Raw genomic sequence first — 23,585 nt, forward strand, 5'->3', positions numbered from 1 at the left:
AGAAGAATGGGAAGAAGAAAGGTTTGGAATAAAATTTTTGTTTTAGGATTCCCCTATTTATAAGAAAGAATTGAAGTAGGTAGCTAAATAACATATTGATCACAAAAATATTTAAATATTATTTAAATAATATCCCCTTTTACTAAGTAAAATGTATTATCTTTAAATTATCTTTTTTTAAAAAAATTCAAAATTCAAAATAGATTACACCTATAAGTTATCCTTATGTTTAGCACATGATTTATTATTATTATTATTATTTTATAAATCTTTGAAAATATATAAAAATTAATAAAGGCTTATAAAATATTAAGTATGAAATTAATAATTAAAATTTCCTATTTTCTTACTTTTCTAAGAGTTAAAAAATTGTTTCTATTTTTTTTTTAAATACATTTTATGAAGGGCTTGTCTTATACATAAATTGAAAATAATATTGTCTTCCAGGTATAAAATGTTTTATAGGCATATTCTAGGTTACGTTATTGTTTACGTACTTCTTGATATGTTTGATTGATAATTATTGGTTCTATTATATGTGATTTGCTTCGTTTATCTCTTCTTTCTGTCTCTTTTCTATTTAATACTTGATATAGGTCATATATCATGTATATATATTTTCAAAAATATAATTAATTAACATTGATTTTCTATACTTGGATACCGAAATTCAAACAAAACTACATGAACTATGACAAAGTCACATCATTAACATCTACTATTAAAAGTCAATGCAACCTTTTTGATGGGATCTCAAGAATTTGAAGATCAACTTGGAACTCTCCACGTTTGTTGTTAGCTAATTAGCTTAGCATACCTATTATGCTCTCGATGTATATATAATTAACAAATTTAATACGAAGTAATTAAATAAATGAAATGTTGAGTATTGGTTATGTGAGAAATAAATTTGGTAATGGTTAAGTGACAATAGATATAGTCATCTAATATATATGATATATATTCAACAAATAATCCAATATAATTTTGCCAAACACCCCATGCTTATATACACCATCTAACTTGTGGCAATTAATTAGGTTTGGTAATGGTTAAGTGACAATTATATATATTTGGTAATAGTTATGTGGCAATTAAATTTGGTAAAGGTTAAGTGACAAAAAATTTAGTCATTAGCTAATAATAAAAATGGGATTTTCGTGTCTTAATAAAACTTTTAACATAACTTACCAAACACTCCAATATAATTTGTAATGTTGTTCGTGAAACTAATAACAAATTATCAAAATTAATAATTTTTTTCTCTCGAATTGGTATGTAATCTCCGTGTTTATTGTCATTAATAAATACACTAATAGGGCCCTATTTTATTTGGCAAAATATTAATTGAATTCGAAATTGGTCTGCAGAATCTATTGGATCATTAATGCAATCTTTAATTTATTTGAAATTGTTTTTGGGTAAAGTCGTAAAGATCAAAGGAATGAAATTTGTTTGAAATTGAGGGAGTAAACGGTAAATATGTATGTGGCAAACTATTCTACGGATCTGAGTTCACCTTGCAAGGTGAATCTGCTTCTAAAATACACAATTTACATATTGAATGTTCAAAATTTATATACTGAATATTTATATTTGAATATTCAGAATTTAGTATATAAATGGACACGAATCCACTTGCAAGGTGAACTTGGATCCATGGTATAAATATTGTGTATATGCAGGCGGGGAGGGTGGCGAAAAGGGAAGACTGAAGACGTGTTGTTGCGTCAGCACCTGGTAATAAGAGCGGAGAACGGGGGAGGGGCAAAACGGGAAAGAGAGAGGTAATGTACAAGTGTAAAAGCAAGAAAAATTAAAGAAAAAAGAAGGGTATTTTTGCATGCATAACTCGGAAATAGAGGCCTAAACAAGGTGACGCTTGTCGTGCCTGTGATGTGGCCACCATTTCTCACCAATTCTAGCTCTTCCCAGACTGCCCTTCACCCCACGCCCCACCCCCCACCACCCTTAAATACACTCGATTGCCTCTTTAATTCGATCATATATGCAAACTGAGAGATTTCACTTTGATGGGTTTTGGAAGTAGAGGCTAGGGGGCCGATTTGGAAATATGAAAAGGATGGAGGGGTTGAAGAAAAGAGTGTGGAAATCGTCTTCCTCGTCGTCGTCAAGTACGAGGTTGTTGTGGATTACGGCGCCGTTACTGATTCTGGTCGGTTTGGTGGTGGCTTTGGGGAGTTCCAACGCTTCTTCTAGTTGGGTTTTTGCTGACAGCTATTATCCGTGGAGTTGGGGTCCTTTTCTTGCTCGTAATCAAATTCCCGGTTCTCATTCGCCGGCGCCGGCGCCGGCGAATGATAGTTCTACCCAGCCGCCGTCAACTTTTCCGTCGGTGGTAACGGCTGAAAACGGTGGCGGTGGAAAGATATTAGCTTATAATTCTAGTATCAACAGCTCTGCTTCACCACTCCACTTTGAATCTCAAGAAATAAAACAGCCTGTAAGGATTTTTTATTTTTTATTTTTTACTTTTTACTTCTAATTTTGTATTTTTCTCTCTCTATTTCCTTTTTAATTGCCTTAATTCTCGTTGTATTAATGATTAATTTGATTAAAACTTTGACTCAACTTTGACTACATAGTAAATGATGGGTCTTTATCTCTTAAAGGCGGCGTTTTTAAGGTTTAGAACACAATATTATGTGGCTAACCTCCAACCAGCCAATTGTCTTGGTAACTGCAAGGCTCTAAATTCAATTCGACCCATATTAGCATTCTAGCATTCTTGATTTGAGCATTCTATATTAGCATTTTTTATTTATATAATCAGTTATGATAATCTAAGCTGATTTATCTACTTATTTACTTCTGATTTGTGTAGCAATGTGGGTAAATTAAAGCACACAACGTAGGTCGTAGGTTGTCTCTATCTCCAACGGATCAGAAGCACGTGTTTAAGGATGCCAAAAGTAGCTTAGGTCGACTGTAAATATGTATATATGTGCACTGTGCACAAACGTATATATCCCCACACGGAAAGAAATACATGTGCCATCTGATACTAGCTGTATTAGGCAAATCCCTAGGAAGAAGGAAAAAAAGTGAAAGGGGGCGAGACTCCTTTCTGTTTACAAAATCTGTTCTTTTCTTGGTGAGTTTGGGCCAGGCAAGAAAATTAGTTACAATCTTGTATACCATATATTACTATACTCCAATAACTCATATTGTTAGTGTTGGTACACAATTAATTGTATATATATTTAATTTCGTTGTACCAATGCTATACTATTGACTTAGGTGCGAACTATCCACAACCAACCGGTAACTTAGAAGTTAGAATGTACTATTGACACGGAGCCCAGTAACTTAGAATGTGTCTCCAACATGTAACTTAGAAGTTGTAATGTACTATTGACACGTAGCCCAGTAACTTAGAATGTACTACTGACATGGGCGCTAACTAGCTGTTACCAGTCACATCTATTGAAACATGGGCTAACACCAATGGTTACCTTATCTAGTTTAGAATGCACTATTGACACAAATGCTGGCTAGCATCCACCAGTAACCTATAATGTACTATTGACACAGATGCTGGCTAGCATAGACCAGTAACCTATAATGCACTATTGACAAAAGTGTTGGTCATAGAATTTACTATTGACCCAGGTGCTGACCAACACAATAGAATGTACTATTGATACTGGTGTCAATTGGGGAGGCTGGATTAATATTGATTGTTTATTTGTCTAACAGGATATACAAAAGGAAGAAGAGTTGAATATCTCATCGAGTATTCCCAGCATAATTTCATCTTCCAACGAAACCCAAACTCCTCTACAAGTAACAATCAAAAGGAAGTTCAGGAATCTGGAAAGGCTGGAAGCTAATCTGGGAAAAGCTAGGGCTACAATAAGAGCAGCTGTGCATGGAATAAACCAAACAGACGACCCTGACTATGTTCCCACTGGCCCGGTCTACTGGAATGCCAATGTTTTCCACAGGTTATCATCCACTAAAACAACGTTGTACTGAGATAGATATACTTCAATTTACTTAACGTTTTCAGTTTTTGTCTGATCTCCGATCCTAATGGAAAAGCAGGAGTTACTTGGAAATGGAGAAGCAGTTCAAGATATTTGTGTATGAAGAGGGAGAACCCCCAGTTTTTCACAACGGGCCTTGCAAAAGCATTTATGCAAGTGAAGGCAACTTCATTTACCATATGGAGACTTCGCCATTTCGCACGAGAGATCCAGAGATGGCCCACGTATTCTTCCTTCCAATCAGTATAACAGCAATAGTGCACTTTGTTTATGACAGAAGTGTGCACAGCAAAGAACATTGGCTTCCGATGAAACAGACAGTCAGCGATTACATTAATCTTGTTGCTGGAAAGTATCCTTACTGGAATCGAAGCCTGGGAGCTGATCATTTCATGCTTGCATGCCATGATTGGGTAAGTATATATCACAGCTTCATCAATAGCTTGCATGGTTCTTGATGCGTTTGTGTGGTATATTTCTTTTTGGGTGAGGAGAGTAACCCGCAGCCACTACCTAAAGGTATGCATTGGATAAACTGATTAGGTACATTTACTTTGTGACCTTAGCAACACAGGACCACAATGAGGTAGGATATGTATTGATTAAACCTCGTCTTGTGACCTTAGTAGGCATAGGACCAGGGGACCACAATGAGGTAAATCAACTTAGGTTGTCCATAACTGACTTATGGGTTATGACTAGCTTAAATCGGTAAGACTAATAGACAGCTTTCAATAAGAGTTGAATTGAACTTGTAATCTTGTGTTGCCAAGTTAACCGACCAACTTAATTGTGGTATATTTTTAATTCCGGAAAGATTGTTGCAGGGGCCTGAGATTTCTAAGGCTGTTCCTGAGCTATTCAAGAACTCAATCCGAGCATTGTGCAATGCGAATACCTCAGAAGGGTTTAAGCCCTCTAAGGATGTCTCGATCCCAGAGATCCTTCTTCCTGGAGGTACAACCCACGGCCTGATCGGCGGCCCCTCGCCATCACGGCGGTCAATCCTGGCTTTCTTTGCCGGAGGGCTTCACGGTCCCATAAGGCCAATCCTCCTAGAGCATTGGGAGAACAAAGACAACGACATTCAAGTTCATAGGTACCTTCCCAAGGGCATTTCGTACTATGACATGCTGAGAAAGACCAAGTTCTGCATATGTCCCAGTGGGTACGAGGTTGCCAGTCCAAGAATGGTGGAAGCTCTTTACACAGGCTGTGTCCCTGTGCTCATCAAGGACCACTACGTCGCGCCTTTCAGCGACGTCTTGAACTGGAAGGCCTTCTCCGTGGAAATCCCGGTGGAAGACATTCCAAACCTGAAGAAAATCCTCACCGGAATATCACAGAGAAGGTACATTAGATTGCAGAGGAGAGGGTTGATAGCCAGACGACATTTCGAGGTGAATTTGCCTCCGAAGAGGTACGATGTTACTCACATGATTCTTCACTCTGCGTGGCTTAGGCGATTGAATGTCCGACTTCATGGCATTGAAGATACTTGAGATAGAATTGAAATGACAACATATAGATATATATAGTGCTTTGCTTTCTTATGTTTACTGTGCAGGAAAAACTGGAAAATGGAATATGTGTTGGCTCATGTCTACGTACGTAGTATCTGTACGTGTTCCATAAATTTGTCGGGGTAAGTAGTATTTGTTTTGTCAAAGGAAAAAAGGTGTAACTTATGCTGTTTTCAGTGCTTTGCTATATACTCCATGGCGATTTGTCATCTTATTCAATAAACTCCAGCATAATTCAGTTGGATGATAACATGGAACAAAAGCTATTATTGTGTGTCAAAGTTTTTTTCCAACTCAATATAATGTGTTCCTATATTTGATCATTAATTTCTCATTTATCTATTATTTAGTTTGAGTATATAATATATAAAATTAAACTTTGGAGATACAATTTAATCCAACTTAAATCAATAGTCGACCTTAGTCAAAATATTATTTCAAAATGATTTTTTTAATACTACTGAATCTCTTACAATGTAGTATCTTGTGCATTTCAAGACATTGGTCTAGTGGATGATAAGTTTCATTTAAGGCGCTAATTAAAATAGCTTTAAGTTTCATGAACTTCAATGTTGAGTCTTCTTAGCCAAATGGAATGAAGAATCATGTGAAAAACATCGTACCGTTTCGGGGGAAAGTTCACTTCAAAGTGCTTCCTAACTTGAGTGCCCCTCTTCTGCATCCTTAAATATTTTCTCTGAGGTATACTCAACAGAATCTTCTTAAGATTCGGAATCTCCTTCACCGGAATATCCACAGCAAACGTGTCCCAATTCAAGACATCCGCGAACGGTTTCGCGTAATGGTCTTTTATCAGCACAGGAACACATCCCATGTACAGCGCCTCCACCATCCTCGGACTAGCAACCTCGTACCCGCTGGGACAGATGCAGTACTTGCTCTTTCGGATCATCCCATAATACGACAAGTTGTTCGGAAGATACTCGTGAATCTGCACTTCTGTATCCTTGTTTTCCCACGTCTCCATCATCACTTGTCTAATGTAGCCATGGATTCCTCCGGCGTAAAACACCAACAAAGAACGGTCCCACGACGGCGGCCCTCCGATCAATCCCTCCATGTTTCCTTGAGGAAGATAGATTTCCGGCAACGACACATCTATAGAAGGCTTGAATCCTTCCGATGTGTTCGCGTTACAGAGAACCCTGATCGAGTTCTTGTACAGATTTCGAACTGCACGGGAAATTTTGGGGGCCTGCAACAATAACCCATTTCTAGTACAGTTCTAATCTCGTTAACTGAATCAGACATTTCTAGTACAGTTCTAATCTCATTAATTGAATCAGACATTTCTAGTGCACTTCTAATCTCCTTAACTGAACCAGTCATTTCTAGTGCAGTTCTAATCTCCTTAATTGAATCAGACATTTCTAGTACAATTCTAATCTCGTTAACTGAATCAGACATGAAGGAGCAAAAATTAAGGTTAACATATATATCATACCCAATCATGACAAGCGAGCATGAAATGATCATAGCCGAGGCTTCGGTTCCAATAAGGATACTTTCTAGAGATGTTGTGTATATAGTCCGCCGCTGTGTTTTGCATTGGTTTCTTTTGATGGGAATCAACGATGTAGACATAGCTAACCAATGAGTAAACACTGAATGGGAGGAAAAAGACATGAGCTTTCTCGGGATCTTTGGTGACAAATTTGCTCATCTCAATCTGATGAATGAGGATTCCTTCAATGCCCAGAATTCCCTGACTGGAGCAGTAGTGGAACACCGGTGGCTCACCTTCTTCATAAACATATATTCTAAAATGCTTTTCCATTTCTAGGTAGCTCCTGAAATCAATAGCTGTAATTAGATACCTTTCCCTAATTTCTCGTGTTTTCGTGCTACATAGTATAGTTATCTGCCAAGATCTTATGGTCTAGTGACACCAGATTGCATGAAAGGGGTGAGTTCGAGTTTCAGTGGAGATGATATTGACTCTTTATACTTCAGTAGGTAGGTTGAAAAAGTAATTATCAACAGAACAGAGTCAATAGTACTAAAAAAAAACATTATCTTAGAAAATGAAGGTGGCAATATTACCTGTGAAATGCCTGAGGATTCCGATACATCGGACCACTGGGAACATAGTCAGGGTCCTCAAACGTTTGATTTTCACTTTGGGCTTGTCTGATTGCAGCTCTAACTTGTCTGAGAACAGCCTCAACCCTCTCCAATTTGCTCAATTTTTTCAGTGCATTGGCAGAGTTGCTGAGGTCAGAAGTGATTGAAACATTTGTTGTAGAAGGAAGAGAAAACCCCAGCGGCCATGGAAAGTTTTCTTGAGAAAAAACCAAACCAGAACCCCTAGAACTGTGGATTGCAAAAAACCCAGACACCAAAATCAATTGCATTAGGATTATACACAGAACTCTCGAGGAAGACGATGATGATTTCCTCATTGCAGAAACTCTGTTACAAACATTCATTTTTCTTTTCTTGCTTTCTCTTCTCTCTCATTCACTCTTTTCCCTTACTAGCTTGTAACTTTCTTGATATGATTTTAGCTTTGGCTTTTCTAGTAAGGAATCTTGCCATTGATTTCTGACTTGAAAACTGAAGTTTTGGATGCTATAGCAGATCTACTGATTTCATTTCTTGGTCGGAGAAGGTGAAACTTTTTGTTTGGAAAACTCTGCATAATTTTTTACCAGCTTTTTCTTTTTTGGTTTCCAGCTAGTTTTCTCATTATAACCAAATATTAGTATACAAAACGGTTATATAAGTGGGTATAGTCGAGCTCGCGTGAGTAGCTCAGTTGATTTTTACTTTTTAGGTGACTGATTGTAAGCAAGGAAGTATTGCTTGAGTAACTCAGTTGATTTTTAATTTTTAGGTGACTGATTGTAAGTAAGGAGGTAGAATTCCAGCAACTACTGCAGTATGGGAGTATCAATCTCTTGTGGGGTGTGTGGTTTTTTGTAAGCACCTGGTCCATTCTGAGTCATCGTGAGTTACTCAATCTTATCGACCCGAAGTATGGAGTTCTGGGACAAGAGATTTCACATTTTATGGGCAAATTTGATAAAATGGAATGGATAAATAACATTTAGACATTGATCATTTTTCCCTAAGAATGTATGCAATGTAACAGCAAATTAAATGCATATCATCATGATGTTCCTTGTGTGTCATGGACTTGAATGTTGAGTCTTCTGAGCCAGATCGAATGAAGAATCATGTGAAAAACATCGTACCGTTTCGGGGGAAAGTTCACTTCAAAATGCCTCCGAACTTGAATGCCCCTCTTCTGCATCCTTAAATATTTCCTCTGAGGTATACTCAACAGAATCTTCTTAAGATTCGGAATCTCCTTCACCGGAATATCCACCGCAAACGTGTCCCAATTCAAGACATCCGCGAACGGTTTCGCGTAATGGTCTTTTATCAACACAGGAACACATCCCATGTACAGCGCCTCCACCATCCTCGGACTAGCAACCTCGTACCCGCTAGGACAGATGCAGTACTTGCTCTTTCGGATCATCCCATAATACGACACTTTCTTCTTGTTGAGATACTCGTGGATCTCCACTTCTGGGTCTTTGTTTTCCCAGGTCTCCATTAGTACTTGTCTGATGTAGCCGTGGATTCCTCCGGCGTAAAACACCAGCACGGAACGCTTCGACGGCGACGGCCCTCCGATCAGGCCGTCCATGTTTCCTTTTGGAAGATAGATTTCCGGCAATGACACGTCTTTGGAAGGCTTGAATCCTTCCGATGTGTTCGCGTTACACAACACCCTTATCGAGTTCTTGAACAGCTTTGGAATGGCATTGGAAATCGTCGGAGCCTGCAATAATCAATTTAATTTCCACCTAAATCTTGGAAATGTGAGTCGAGATGTGGGGTTCTAGGGCTTTTCTTGTCCCAGAACCCCACATCTGGACTCAACATGATAATGAAGAGATAAACGGGTCATTCAACAACCCATCAACCCATTAAGTTAGAGAATCCACCACATTAGGCGTTAATAGTTATACCATGGATTAGAGTTCACCTTGCAAAGTGGACTCGTCACAATTTAATTACATATTGAATGTTCACAATTTATCTATTGGTGAATTGTGAACATTCAATATATAAATTGAAAACATTCAGTATGTAAATTGTGTATTTTGGATCTGCGTCCACGAATAAGTGTTTCCACATGACAGTTGACGACCTATGTTCTTGCCTAAAATTTACTACCCAAGAGCTCACGGTGTTTTCAAACAGCAACGCTAGACCCTAGCTATGTCTTTAATTATAATTCATTACTCAAGAATCAATTGAGTTGTTCTAATACCGGACACTACAAGTCTACAAGAATAAGATGTTGTTAATAAGGTGCATACATACCCAATCATGACAGGCGAGCATGAAATGGTCATAGCCGAGGCTTCGGTTCCAGTATGGGTACTTTGTAGAGATGCCATCTATGTAGTCTCTAGCTGTATTTTGCATAGGCCCCCATGCATGGGATTCACGTACGAACACAAACTGAACAAGCGAATAGGTACTGAAGGGGAGGAAAAAGACATGAGCTTTTTCTGGGTTTTTGGTGAGAAATTTGCTGATCTCAAGCTGATGAATCAGGATTCCTTCAATGCCCAGAATTCCCTTACTGAAAGTGTAATGAAACACCGGCGGCTCACCTTCTTCATAAATGAATATTCTGAACCGTTTTTCCATCTCTAAGTAGCTCCTGAAATCATTGCCAAAAACACAAAAATGTTCTGTCTTTTTCAACTAACCATTCTTGCAGTGATATCAAATGACTATTGAGTAAAGTAATTAAGTTGGTAGCTCGATTGGCCTGGTTTCTAGATAGCAAATTATTGATAACAAGGTAAGAACATAAAATCGAATCCTAACAGTCAAAGTGTGGAGTTCTACTCTCTTGTGGACACCAAGCGCAAATCCTTCCATTTATGAGTCACATTTACTCAATACTAAATATGACTGCGATTCTATTATGGTTCAATTCGAATACCCGAACCATTTGTCACAATTCTGGAAATGATTTTCTAAATTCTATTTTTAAAATTTTTTTTTTTTAAATAGTCCAAATTTAACAATTAATGTTTTTCACTAAATCCAAAATTCTCTATTATTATTTAAAAAAAAAATTCAGTTCGAAACCAAAACCAACAAGTTTCGAACCCGAACTAGCTGTTTCAATTCTCAAATTTAATAAACCAGAACCTTTTGACTCTTCTAAGTTTCGTTTCTGTTTCTGAACCTTAACCAGAGCGGTCTTTACGATTTCTGTTTCAACTTGATTACTATAATGTCTGGTTATATTTGAACCGATCGAACCGTAGTCAGTTTTACCCATAACTATTGGGGCAAAAGAATTTCATAACTTGTAGACAAGTAAAGCAATTAATTAAGCTGTGATTACCTGTGAAATGCCCTGGGATTCCTGTACATTGGACCACTAGGAACATAGTCAGGTTCCTCAAACGTTTGATTTCCACTTTTGGCTTCTCTAATTGCAGCTCTAACTCGTGTGAGACCGGCTTCAACTCTCTCCAAATTGCTCAACTTTTTTAGTACATTGGCAGTTTCCGGAACCTTATGGGAGTTATGGCTACTGTTTGTAGAAGTTGAAACTTCAGGCTCCTTTCTGGTTATATCCAGGTTGTGTTCCTCCTTAATCCCCACAAAATTAAGGAAAATTTTGAGAGTTTTAACGATACCCACAACATAAAATAATCCAAATACGAAGTTTCACAAAATAAATGGAGTCTTACTGGCTTTTGAGGCTCTGCAGCTTCCATGGAAGAGTGAGAAAAACCCAACCCTGTCTGGTTTTCATGGGAAATTGCGAAGTCAGAACCGCTAAAATTGTGAATGGTAAGAGACCCATAAAACAATATCAACGGCAGTACGATAATACACGAAACTTTTGTGGAAGACGATGATGTTTCCCACCATGAAGAAACTTTGTTCCAAATATCCATTTTTTATTTTCTTCTTCTTCTTCTTCTTCTACATGTATGTGGTTTTTGAGTGTTTTTTGCTTTTTCTTCTCTCTGGTTGACTCTTTTCCCTTAGCCACTGCAAAACTCCCTGTCTTAATCAGAAAGGTTTGCTTGTAGCTTTCTTGATATGAATTTTGTTTTGGCTTTTTTCTGGTAAGGAATCTTGGCATTGATTGATGAGTTGAAAAAAAAAAAAAAAGTTTTGGAAGCTATTGCAAATCTACTTCTCATGTTAACTGTTTTCCTCCTGTCTTATAGAATAAACTGAGCAGTAAAAGAAAATTGTTGAAGAACAGGTAATTGTTAACATATCTAATTCCGAAAAACCCTCTAATGTCACTGTTCTTGTGGATTGGCCAATTCAAGCACGTAGCACTCGTGCCTCAATGATCCCATCATCTCACTATCACAAATCTCTTGTGTTCAACTTGGTTCAATGCCCTCTAAGAATGATGTTAAATTACGACAATTGTTATACCATGGATCAGGGTTCAGCATAGAGTCAGCATAAATCAGGTTACGACTTCGTTTAGGTATGACCACTATGACATTGAGACAATATATTCTAAGCAGATTTTGTTGTAATTAAGGTTCTTTAGCTATGATAGTCCTCTTTATAAGTAATAGCTTCGACTAAATGTGGGTCATGAACGATTGAACGCAACTAATGGGGTCACTGGTGGTGGCTTTGAAACAACCTCAACTAATTAATAGAAAATAATTTCTTTAATTATTTTGTCTTTATTCTTGGATGAAAAACATTATTTAGTCAGGAATATGTTTGTACCTATGGATTTTCTATTTCTTTAATTTTGTCTTTATTCTTGGATGAAAAACGTTATTTAGTCATGAATATGTTTGTAGCTGTGGATTTTCTATTTCTTTAATTTTGTCTTTATTCTTGGATGAAAAACATTATTGAGTCATGAATTATGTTTGTACCTGTGGGCTGTGGTTAGGTATGGGAGATGGGACATATGATATTATGGAATGCTTTTGATCCTTTTGGATATATACGCATGTATCTGCATATATTTTAATTCAATTCTCTCATGGATATATTTTTGAAAGAGTAGTAATATATACTACACACTTTCATTTTTTACTCCTTTTTTTTGTACCTTAGATTATCTGATTTTGCCAATTTACTCCATTTGTAGTCTGTATTGATGTGGTAGCATTACTGATTTAGAAAAAGGAAATGGATAACAAACATTTTTAAAAGTGTTTTTCTTATTATCCTCAAATAAAATCTTGACATAAATGGTTGAAAAATATATATATATAGCCTTTATCTATCTGTTTTCTACCATTGCTGAGAGGGGAAATGGAGAAGAAGAGGAAATAGAAAAGATCATCCACAAGTGCCAAAATTTTCCCCCTTTTGTACTAGAATAATATGTATGCATGATGTGTGTAAATAATGGGAGTCGATGATGGTCATATTCTTTAATTTAATTACTATGACAGTCATCATTACTGAAATATGTAATTTCAATACGATATTGGGGGTGATGAAATTGGTGAAAGAAGCTAGATTATTATACTTAGATTATCACGAGTTTAATTTTTGTTAATATTCTTTTGGTTAACTAAGTCTTACAGAGTCTTTTTAGTGTAATTTATGTTTTCAAAGTGATTTACAAATTATTACATATGAGTGACATTTATCCATACAACACATACCCTTAGGTAATGATTATTGCTTAGTTTTTTCTCATCACCCAAAAATATCATGGTGTTAGCATATCAAGTACTCCAAGTAGTTAAACAACTCCTAAACAATAGTCCGACCAAGTTGTTCAATATGTATTTTCGCGTTGTCTACAACCTTATCCGGCAAATTATTTTGTGGACCACGTCCATCTTGCAAGGTGAATCAGGATCTAAAATACACAATTTTCTTATTCTCTTTTTTAATTATTTTCTCAACCTATTGAGGTAAAAAACTCCCTTCCATGTGGGGGTATAAACCGGGTGCCACTAAACCACAAGGTTTTTGGCAACTTTATTCTCTTTTATTTCTTGTACTATTTAATTTTTAACAAGCCAAACCCAGTGGGCTTAGCCCATTGATACATATGTTACTCTAAATTCTAAAAAGAGAGTTTTTATGTCATCTGATAGCATAGGACGACCGGCCCAAACCTATATATGTAATTTCAACAAACTGAATAAATCCATAAAATAAAACATAAAATTTCTTTTGGTTGTTGCTGGTGTTGTCGGCTGTGTTGTTTTGCTCTCAATCCTGGCCACTTAAGTGGTCTATTGTATGTAATCTTACTCAGAAAAGGCAAAACTGAAATCACATCAAAAAAGAAAACAAAAATCTACCCAAAACGTGCTATTTTTTATTTTTTTTACTACTGCCCACTCTATTACAAGAAAAATTAAATTTACACAAAATGTGCTGAAGATAGAGCACGTAGTCAAAAACATTATATTGTACTACGTAAAAGGAACAAAAATGGATTTAAGGAACAGAATGTTTGCACGGTGGGGATCTTCCTCAGGAGTTCTGTGCATAATCGCAGTGCCGTTGATTTTGGTGGCAGCGTTTTATGCCCTTCACAGTTCTAGCGGTTTTCAATCGGTTTTTTCCTCTGAAACCCATCCATGGCTGCGGGGTTTTCCTATGCCCTTTTATCAACAACCCTCTTCTCATCCGGTATCCCCCATCTTTTCCATGTCAATTTTATCAGTTTTTTTTTCTTCATGAAATACTTGTTTTTAGGAGTATATTTTACCTTTTTTTTTTTTGCCATGAACATGCATATGGTTAAATTTAGCAAACTTAATTTTGCTAATTTTTTTGGTGGATTAGAAAAAGTTGACCAATTTAGAGAGAGTTGAAGCTGGTCTGGCACGAGTTAGAGCTGCAATCAGACAAGCTCAAACTGAAAATCGAACTCTGGAAGACCCGGACTATGTTCCTCATGGTCCAATTTATCGGAATCCTCACGCATTTCACAGGTAATTGACCTTTTAGTTAAAAGTCTAAATTGATATATAGTTTCTCGTGCCACAGTTTTTTAGCGTTGCATTGATAGATGAATGGATTTTGGTGATAAAATTCAGGTGTTTTTTTGCATTGGTTTCAGGAGCTACCTGGAAATGGAAAAACGGTTCAAGATATTCATATATGAAGAAGGTGAGCCGCCGGTGTTTCATTATGTTGCGCCCGCGGAAGTGGGATAGATCAGATTGCAACGATAATTTGAGAAAGAAAAATAAATGAGGCACAGATTTTACGTGGAAAACCCCTAAACAAATTAGGGTAAAAACCACGGGCAAGGGTAGAAGAATTTCACTATGAGAAAATAGGAGTTACAACCACTCTCTAACTAACAAGGAGAAAACAAGGATAATTCTCTCTTGCTAGGAAGGAGAAATACACTCAACAAACTCTCTAATATCTCTAGTATATGAGGGAAGAATAGAATGATTTGGGATGACAAGAATGACAAATGACCTCCCTATTTATAGTTGAGGAATAGGGGTCATTTTGTAGTAAGTCCAAAGTTTAGGGACCAAATAATAAATATTTTGATAGGTGCCTAACTCCATGCCCAACTCTTTTGACTTGCCTAATTCTTTGTCAATTGTTGATATTTGCCTAATTATGGCTGCTGCAACATTGCCTAATTCTGCCGACACATTACACTTTCAGTCAGGGAATTCTGGGCATTGAAGGAATCCTCATTCATCAGCTTGAGATCAGCAAATTTCGTACCAAAAACCCAGAAAAAGCTCATGTCTTTTTCCTCCCCTTCAGTACCTATTCACTTGTTGAGTTTGTGTTCGAACGTGATTCCCATGCATGGGGGCCTATGCAAAATACAGCTAGAGACTACATAAATGGCATCTCTACAAAGTACCCATACTGGAACCGAAGCCTCGGCTATGATCATTTCATGCTCGCTTGTTATGATTGGGTATTAAGCTATTAACCTTAAGAACATCCTATTTTTGTTGTGTCTAATCTATCCAACTGTATATATTAGGTAAACTCGCATTGTGATCTTAGACTGCAAAGGACCACAAGGAAATAGCCTAGTTAGATTGTTACAGTTGAGTGACTCAAATCAAGAAGGTCTATATGTTGCTTCTTGAGAGTTAACTTGTAAGAGTTAATACTCAATACTCAATTTTGTCCATTGACCATTAGGATTTCACTATTTTGATCAGCTACTATCAAAGTTGCTCAGTTTAGTCCTTAACTATGTAATTTTTACTTAAAATGGTCTCTCGAATTTTACCACTTTAGTCCTCAACTACTAAAGTTGTTCAATTTAGTCCCTAACTATGTAATTTTTACCTAAAATGGTTCATCGACTATTAGGATTTCACCACATTGGTGTTCGACTATCAAAGTTGCTTAATTTAGTCCATAATGTAAATGTTAACCTAAAAATCTAAAATGCAAGTTTATTATGGATTTGGAGACTTTTTGGAGATCGAGAATCAACGTGGTGAAATCCTAATAGTTAAGGGCCAAAATGGTGAAATCTTAATAGTCGAAGGACCATTTTAAGTAAAAAAAAAAAATTACATAGTTAGGGACTAAATTAAACAGCTTTGGTAGTCGGGACCAACGTGGTAAAATCATAATACTTGAGCTACCATTTTAGGTAAAAATTGCATATATGAAATTGAGTAAGTTGGAAGTATAATCGATGGTCAAAGTGGTAAAATCCTAATAGTTTAAGCGACCAAATTCGATATTAACTCAACTTCTAACACTGAGTTAACAATGTAACCAATTTGATTAAGGTTCTGGTTTCGTTAACGAGGTTAATTTACGGGATTGCAGGGACCCAAAATTTCCCAATGCAATCCGAAACTGTTCAAGAACTCGATCAGGGTGCTGTGTAACGCGAATACATCGGAACAGTTCAAGCCCGCTAAAGACGTGTCGTTGCCGGAGATCTATCTTCCTCAAGGAAACATGGACGGCTTGATCGGAGGGCCACCGCCGTCGAACCGTTCCGTGTTGGTGTTTTACGCCGGAGGAATCCACGGCTACATCAGACAAGTGATGATGGAGACGTGGGTAAACAAAGATCCAGAAGTTGAGATTCACGAGTATCTTCCGAATAACGTGTCGTATTATGGGATGATCCGAAAGAGCAAATATTGCATCTGTCCCAGCGGGAATGAGGTTGCTAGTCCGAGAATGGTGGAGGCGATGTACATGGGATGCGTTCCCGTGCTTTTAAAAGACCATTACGCGAAACCGTTCGCGTATGTTTTGGACTGGGACACGTTTGCGGTGGATATTCCGGTGAAGGAGATTCCGAATCTTAAGAAGATTCTGTTGAGTATACCTGAGGAGAAATATTTGAGCATGCAGGAGAAGGGGATTCAAGTTAGGAGGCATTTTGAAGTGAACTTTCCCCCGAAACGGTACGATGTATTTCACATGGTTCTTCATTCGATTTGGCTTAGGAGACTCAACATTCAAGTTCACGACATCCAAGCAACGTCATGACATTCGAAATTAGTTAATTAATCCAATTGAATTAAAGTAATTCTCACAAGATTGTTGGTTGTGTAAGTATTGTTATGTAATAATCATTCTTGCATTGGCTTTTTCTTGATAAGATTATTATTAAATTAAAGTTAGAAATTTTCTATGATGTTATAATATATTATTTATATATGGTGATGCGAGTTAGGCCCATATGGGTTAATTTTAAGCACATCCCACAAGTTATTGTATGTACTTGGGCTAACATAACACGGTTCAGTATACAAGATTGTGTTAGACACTATTTATTTAATATGGGTTGTGTTCGGTTGGTCCGAACTCATACGTATCTCTAATTAGAGTTCTCCCCATCTCTAATGCCTACTTGTATATCCATTCCAATTTTTGGCCCGGATTATTAAATTGTGCAAATTTTAGGAAAACCAAATATAATCGTACTATGGCTCAAGTTGGCACAATATAGTCCACTTGACGTTACTAATTGTATTGCACGTAATTTGAAATAATTGAGTGTGTTTTTAAATTTGTTAATAATAATTGTGAATTTAAACCCCCAAAAAAATCTTAATCTTTTGAGAGATGTTTGTATTTGATATCAATAAATTTAATTGTATAGACTATACGGAGAGGGGAGGAGATAAACATATAAATGAATTATTATAAATATTTATAAAATATAATGAATATAATAATTATAAGTGTAACAATCAAAGGGTTCGGTGCTAGTAACTACCAGCTGTCACATTAATGCAACTATCAATAACGTGCCTAATGAACGTATTGTTTGGAGTCTTGGGTTGGGGATACATCAACAAGGACTTCCCAATTGGACCCAACCTACCGACACAATCGTAATAACGTTTAATTTTTCTCTCTTAATTCTAGTTTTTTAAAAAGAAAAAAAAAAGAACATTAATAAATAATGTGTGCTCTAATATTTCATACTTTTGACTAACAAATATCAAACTTCAACTTTATATATGACTTTCTTGATCTGAGTCCGTCAATTATGGTTAACTCAATTTTATGTATTTTTTTTATATTCATTTAATAATATTTAAAGTAGAAATATTTTTATGTTAATTTCTTCTTTTTTTTTTAAATGACCAATTCATGTGCAAGTATTCATCAACTTTACTATTAACGGATTGATCTAGACTTTGATTGATATGTCAAAGTTAAAAATAATTAAAGGTAGAAAGGTCAAATAGGTCTATCTATTACTCATAAGTGCTCAATTAACCATGTCAACAACTTTTTTTTAAAATTTAATTTCCATGTCAACTTAATATGGACCGCCTGATGTAACCTGGAAAAAATTGTATCATATTAGCTCTTATTTTAGACAAAAAAAATTTATTGAGCAAGCACTTGTGAATAGTAAATGAGCCTATTTAACCGTTATTCCATAATTTAAAACTCGAATTACATCTTATTCAATTCAACACACAAATTGAGACAGAAGTTGCATCTTTTTCAATTACAACGTAGAGTTAAACAGAAGAAATTACAGTAGTGGTGCCATATATGTTTAGCCAGATCTCAGGCACATATATATCAAGCATTCTCAACCCCATATAGCCGGAAATTCAGTCGCCGGAGCCAAGCAGAGTGAAGAATCATGTGGAAAACATCGTACCTCTTTGTAGGGAAATTAACCTCAAAATGCCGTCTAGCTAACGACCCCATTCTCTGCAAACTCAGATACTCCCTCTCCGAAATCCCCGACAGAATCTTCTTCAAATTCGGGATCTCTCCCACCGGAATCTCAACGGAAAAAGCCTTCCAGTTCAAAACGTCGCTGAACGGTGCAACGTAGTGGCTCTTAATGAGCACGGGGACACAACCCGTGTAAAGCGCCTCCACCATTCTCGGACTGGCAACCTCGTACCCGCTAGCGCATATGCAGAACCTGCTCTTCCTTAACAAATCATAGTACGAAACGCCGCTGGGAAGATACTTATGAACTTGAACGTCTTCGTCTTTGTTCTCCCAATGCTCTAGGAGTATGGGCCTTATCGGGCCGTGAATCCCTCCGGCGAAGAAAACCAAAATGGATCGGTTTGCCGGAGAGGGATCGCCGAGTAGGCCTTGCATTGTGCCGTCCGGGAGATGGATCTCCGGGATTGACACGTCTTTTGAGGGCTTAAATCCTTCTGAAGTATTCGCATTGCACAGTGCTCTTATTGAGTTCTTGAATAGCTCAGGAACTGCCTTTGAAATTTCAGGCCCCTGCACCGTTAGTTCAATCTTGCCTGAGTTACAACTTTACATGCCAATAAGGCCATAAGGGCTCCAAAAATGATAATAGACTTTTATTTTTTATGACTAGAAAAATCCGCAATTTAGTGACTAGGAAACTTAATTTTCCTCATTACTTGAGGGTGTGAACGTAATAAAGTAATATTATTTTTATGTAATACCATGCAAACTATATATAAGTTATGAGAAATAAATTGTACTATGAAGACCTATGCGACATACTCGACTATATATATTAGTTGGAAGGAAGGAATTAAGAGGGAAATGAATTGTAATTCGGTAGGAAAATAATAAGATGGAATAAAGTAAGAACTCAAATTATATTGTTGGGTAGGGAGTAATAGAATTATTGGGATTGGAAAAGGAATAAGTGATATAAAGGCTAAAATACCCTTATGTAATACCTGTTAAATTTAATTAAATAATTTTAATGAGTGTTATATATAATTAAATATGAACAAAAACTTGTGTGATCGAGACTGTCTCAGACGGGTCTGATATTTAACTAATGAAGTCAAAGACCCGACTCATTAATTAAAGTTACCACCTTTCATTGTTTATAGAGTGTTATTTTCTTAATTTCTATTGAATAAACAATTTTTTTTATCTAACCACATATTTTAGTTTCTCATTTAGTCATCAGCCAGCCACGTACTGACACTCATATGTTCTGTTCATATCAGATAGGATCTCACTAGCAACAAACCTCTCTCATGAATTTTAAGATAATTGAACTCGAAGAGTTCAAACTCATCAATACCAAATAAGCATTATTAGGCGGCTGTGTTTAGTTCAATAATTCTATACTTTCTTCCCCAAATTTCCATTCTTTGTTCTCTATTTTTAAATTGAAGAGGTGTACAAACAAGTAACCTCTATGGATAAAGATTTGATATTTACGTACCCAATCATGGCAAGAAAGCATGAAGTGATCAGCTCCCAGGCTTCGATTCCAATAAGGATACTTTTGTGCGACAACATTAACGTAGTCACTGACTGTGAGTTTCATCGGACCCCATGGTTCACTTAAGTTCCTCTCGTAGATCATCATCACTATTCCGGCAACCGTGACCGGCAAGAAGAAAATGTGTGCCTTCTCAGCATCTCTTGTTCGGAATTTTGATTTCTCTATTCGGTGAATGAAATTCCCTTCTGTCGAATAAATGTTCTTGCATGGTCCCGTGTGAAAAATGGGCTTTTCTCCCTCTTCATATACATATACTTTCAATTGCTTTTCCATTTCCAAGTAACTCCTGATAACTCGAAAAGTGATAAGTATACTCTCATGAACTATAATTTTCCTTATAAATTTTGATTTTATCAAAGAAACAAAGAAAGAAATGAATAAAACCTGTAGTATGGAGTGATGTTACATTTCTTTCATAAATTACGTGACAATATTTACTTCTTTTTTTATTTGATTATTTTTTTTATAACGTGGGATATGTTAGCTAATTTGCATGTTGGTAACAATGTTTTAAAATCTTAATAAATACAAAGACGTATTGACAACGTCATACCTATCAAAATTTTATGTGGACCATGAATAAAATGTACATTTTAATATATTAAATATACATTATTTAAGTACTAAATATACATTATTTGATATATAGTATATAAAATAATATATCTTCCGAGCTTAATAATTTATTTTCAAATAATGTATCATTAATATATTAAAAATATATATTTTTATTCATGATGGGTAGAAATTGGTGTATAGAATAAGGGTCATTTTCGATTGAGTCTCAGTGTTGAATACCTCATTAAAGAAATTTTTTTGATCCCATCCAAATCAATAGAAAAAGAAAATCGGTGTGAGACCCTTACGGGGTTGAATCTTTGGGTCAAATATTTTATTAATGGGTTGAATCTTTGACCTTATTAATAAAAAATCTGACATGTCTTATGGATTGAGACCCTCTTGCACTTATGGGTAGTAGTTAGTGAAGTGATTAAGGTTTGTGTTACCTGTGGAAAACCTTGGCATTCCAATAAAGTGGGCCAGCCGGAACATAATCAGGGTCGTCCAGCTTTGGCTTTGTTCTTCCATGCAAAGCATCTCTTATTGCAGCTCTAGCCATCCCCATTTTAGCTTCAAGCCTCTCCAGATTACTGAACTTTCTGGTCATCATCAACTTTGACTTCCGACCAACAAGAATAGGATTCCAACTACTCCATGGAAAATTTCTGGCGGCGACAACCAAACCAGAAGAATTCATTGAACTCGCCAGAGACACCACCAGGCAAACCAGAACCAATGGCGACATCATCCACAGCAGCTTCGTAGATGACGATGATGTTGGCGGCGACGCCTTCATCACACTTTTCTTCAACCCCTCCTTCATTTTCAATTCCACCCCTTAGCTTTTTTCAATATTCAAAGTGAAATTAAGTATATATGAATTATAGAATTATATATAGTACGTGCTCAGCTAATTAAGGTAGAACATGGAGGTAGAATAATATCTTATGGTGCTATATATATTTTCTTGGATTTGGGTCGGACATATTAATAGGTGGAGTAGTAATCATTATTGTGTGGATCATGATCTACCGAGCTGTGTAAATCATACTATCAAATAATATATATTCAGTACACGAATAATGTATTTTTAGTACATTAAAATTGTACATTATATTACATTATTTGAGTATTAAAGGTACATTTTTTTTGTATAATGTACATTAAATACACGAATGATGTACTTTTAATATATTAAAAATGTACTTTTTGTTATGGTCCACGTAGCATGGTATATTTGCCTAGGAGTAGCATGCTAGCCGTTATTACAAGAAAAGACTGAAATATTTACAAATTAAATACCTATAAATTTTATTAATTTCTTGTAGTGAATGGTGCAAGGAGCCCGGGAGTAAGATCGAATTGGGCCAAGGACGTGGTACAACTAAGCCCGGACGATACATCAATAGATAGAGATAGTCCCGTATTTATATGAAAATACGCCAAGACCCCATCGTTATATCATGGACCAAGGTCCACAGTGCACTATAAACCACGATATAAATTGTCCGCGGCCGCCAATACCGTACTCTAGCGAGTTGGAGTAAGTGTTATGTCTTAATTTGTTCGAGTGGTGTTGTACCATAGATTGTAGAACCCTACTTGAAGTGAAGATAGATCATACATGCATACACATGCCTTTCAAGCCTCTGCAACCTAAAAATACTATACCCCTCCAACCTATTCAGATACCAATTATCACATCAAATGTTTATTACGCTGTCAAAACTTATATAGCTAGTAACAACTATTCAACTTTTTTTTTTTTATACTTACTTTCAGCATCATGTTTCAATAGTAAATACTAGACTTAGCCTTCAAGTCCCCGTCTATTTTTACTGTGTGATCCTTATATGTTGAACTAGTTAATAAAATATTCTAAAAATAGATATATTTTCATATATAGATTTTTTAGGGTTAGGAGAGGGGGACGAGCTAGGGTATACGTCTCTATTTCCGAGCGTGGTTCTTCATGCAAAATATTGTACCAAAAGAAAATTAAAACGATACTCTTCATGCAAAAATACCATAAAATGGACATCTACAACGTATGATCAGCAGCCTAGACGCATGCAGACGCCATGCATGGACAAACGTAAAGACAAGTTGTTTGTAATCAGAGAATGAATGATATAACTTTAACTTTGGCTTTCTGGAAAAATTAAAATTAAACGTCAATCTTGTTATTGAAAAGGATCAGTTGGAATAGAAGTTTTGGAATTAGTTCTCCTGCATCCATATATCACCGTATCCACGTGGCGTTTTTGGGCGGCGATTTTGTTTTTCATTTTATTTTATTGATTTTATCGTCCTTTTTTTTTTAGGGCTCTGACTCTATTACATGTAGTATCTGTTTATCAAAGAGTCAACAACGCCTCCACTGAAGTTCGATCTCATGAGCTCCTATATGGGAAAGTCGTTGTTATTGTTTGGTTGATTGATTTTTAGAACACTACTATGAATTTTGATTAACCTATTAATTGCAAAACTCATTGCCTATTAAAATAAAGGTTTCATTCCTTTCCTCAGCCGTTTCCCCAACTATTAATAATCATTCACATTACACCCTATTACCAAACATGTAGAATACTTTCACCAATACCCATTACCATTACCAAGTATTTGATACCCATTCTGATTCCGATTCCCATGTGCGAACCAAACACAACCTTAGGGTGTGTTTGGTTGACATGTTTAGCTATGAGTAATGGGTATCAAAGTCATTGTTATTGTTTGGTTGATTGGTTTTTAGAACACTACTATGAGTTTTGATTACCT

The 23,585-nt window shown here is 36.3% G+C and overlaps 4 protein-coding genes and 1 pseudogene across 4 annotated transcripts; 2 read left to right on the forward strand and 3 right to left on the reverse strand.

Moving 5' to 3' along the window:
* The first annotated feature begins 2,083 nt into the window (after nucleotides 1-2,083).
* Nucleotides 2,084-5,512, forward strand: LOC116006740 (probable glycosyltransferase At5g03795). The gene is made up of 4 exons (XM_031247230.1): nucleotides 2,084-2,464; nucleotides 3,721-3,968; nucleotides 4,069-4,423; nucleotides 4,838-5,512. Exons 1-4 carry the CDS (start codon nucleotides 2,084-2,086, stop codon nucleotides 5,510-5,512), a joined length of 1,659 nt encoding a protein of 552 aa, XP_031103090.1.
* A 472-nt stretch (nucleotides 5,513-5,984) lies between these two features.
* On the reverse strand, nucleotides 5,985-8,009 carry LOC116007629 (probable glycosyltransferase At5g03795). Its single transcript, XM_031248347.1, has 3 exons — nucleotides 7,598-8,009; nucleotides 6,999-7,344; nucleotides 5,985-6,749 (listed from the first exon to the last, which is right to left on the reverse strand). The coding sequence occupies exons 1-3, from the start codon at nucleotides 7,981-7,983 to the stop codon at nucleotides 6,084-6,086; spliced, it is 1,398 nt and encodes a 465-aa protein (XP_031104207.1). The 5' UTR covers nucleotides 7,984-8,009; the 3' UTR covers nucleotides 5,985-6,083.
* Nucleotides 8,010-8,539: 530 nt separating this feature from the next.
* Nucleotides 8,540-11,585, reverse strand: LOC116007209 (probable glycosyltransferase At5g03795). Its single transcript, XM_031247820.1, has 4 exons — nucleotides 11,293-11,585; nucleotides 10,941-11,191; nucleotides 9,896-10,241; nucleotides 8,540-9,347 (listed from the first exon to the last, which is right to left on the reverse strand). Exons 1-4 carry the CDS (start codon nucleotides 11,500-11,502, stop codon nucleotides 8,667-8,669), a joined length of 1,488 nt encoding a protein of 495 aa, XP_031103680.1. The 5' UTR covers nucleotides 11,503-11,585; the 3' UTR covers nucleotides 8,540-8,666.
* A 2,408-nt stretch (nucleotides 11,586-13,993) lies between these two features.
* LOC116006741 lies at nucleotides 13,994-17,017 on the forward strand (annotated as a pseudogene).
* A 1,385-nt stretch (nucleotides 17,018-18,402) lies between these two features.
* LOC116007270 (probable glycosyltransferase At5g03795) lies at nucleotides 18,403-21,716 on the reverse strand. Its single transcript, XM_031247906.1, has 3 exons — nucleotides 21,254-21,716; nucleotides 20,184-20,532; nucleotides 18,403-19,249 (listed from the first exon to the last, which is right to left on the reverse strand). Exons 1-3 carry the CDS (start codon nucleotides 21,628-21,630, stop codon nucleotides 18,575-18,577), a joined length of 1,401 nt encoding a protein of 466 aa, XP_031103766.1. The 5' UTR covers nucleotides 21,631-21,716; the 3' UTR covers nucleotides 18,403-18,574.
* Nucleotides 21,717-23,585: the final 1,869 nt, after the last annotated feature.

This window comes from Ipomoea triloba, chromosome 15 (assembly GCF_003576645.1).
Source record: "Ipomoea triloba cultivar NCNSP0323 chromosome 15, ASM357664v1".
Lineage (NCBI taxonomy): Eukaryota > Viridiplantae > Streptophyta > Magnoliopsida > Solanales > Convolvulaceae > Ipomoea > Ipomoea triloba.

Excerpts from the sequence above, each read along its gene's own strand:
- LOC116006740 (XM_031247230.1), top strand. The coding sequence starts at position 2,084 with ATGGAGGGGTTGAAGAAAAGAGTGTGGAAATCGTCTTCCTCGTCGTCG. Across the intron at positions 3,969-4,068 it reads AATGCCAATGTTTTCCACAG|GAGTTACTTGGAAATGGAGA; the intron begins GTTATCATCCAC and ends ATGGAAAAGCAG. Across the intron at positions 4,424-4,837 it reads TGCTTGCATGCCATGATTGG|GGGCCTGAGATTTCTAAGGC; the intron begins GTAAGTATATAT and ends AGATTGTTGCAG.
- LOC116007629 (XM_031248347.1), bottom strand. The coding sequence starts at position 7,983 with ATGAATGTTTGTAACAGAGTTTCTGCAATGAGGAAATCATCATCGTCT. Across the intron at positions 7,345-7,597 it reads AATCCTCAGGCATTTCACAG|GAGCTACCTAGAAATGGAAA; the intron begins GTAATATTGCCA and ends TATTGATTTCAG. Across the intron at positions 6,750-6,998 it reads TGCTCGCTTGTCATGATTGG|GCCCCCAAAATTTCCCGTGC; the intron begins GTATGATATATA and ends TTATTGTTGCAG.
- LOC116007209 (XM_031247820.1), bottom strand. The coding sequence starts at position 11,502 with ATGGATATTTGGAACAAAGTTTCTTCATGGTGGGAAACATCATCGTCT. Across the intron at positions 10,242-10,940 it reads AATCCCAGGGCATTTCACAG|GAGCTACTTAGAGATGGAAA; the intron begins GTAATCACAGCT and ends CAATGATTTCAG. Across the intron at positions 9,348-9,895 it reads TGCTCGCCTGTCATGATTGG|GCTCCGACGATTTCCAATGC; the intron begins GTATGTATGCAC and ends TGATTATTGCAG.
- LOC116007270 (XM_031247906.1), bottom strand. The coding sequence starts at position 21,630 with ATGAAGGAGGGGTTGAAGAAAAGTGTGATGAAGGCGTCGCCGCCAACA. Across the intron at positions 20,533-21,253 it reads AATGCCAAGGTTTTCCACAG|GAGTTACTTGGAAATGGAAA; the intron begins GTAACACAAACC and ends TCGAGTTATCAG. Across the intron at positions 19,250-20,183 it reads TGCTTTCTTGCCATGATTGG|GGGCCTGAAATTTCAAAGGC; the intron begins GTACGTAAATAT and ends CTAACGGTGCAG.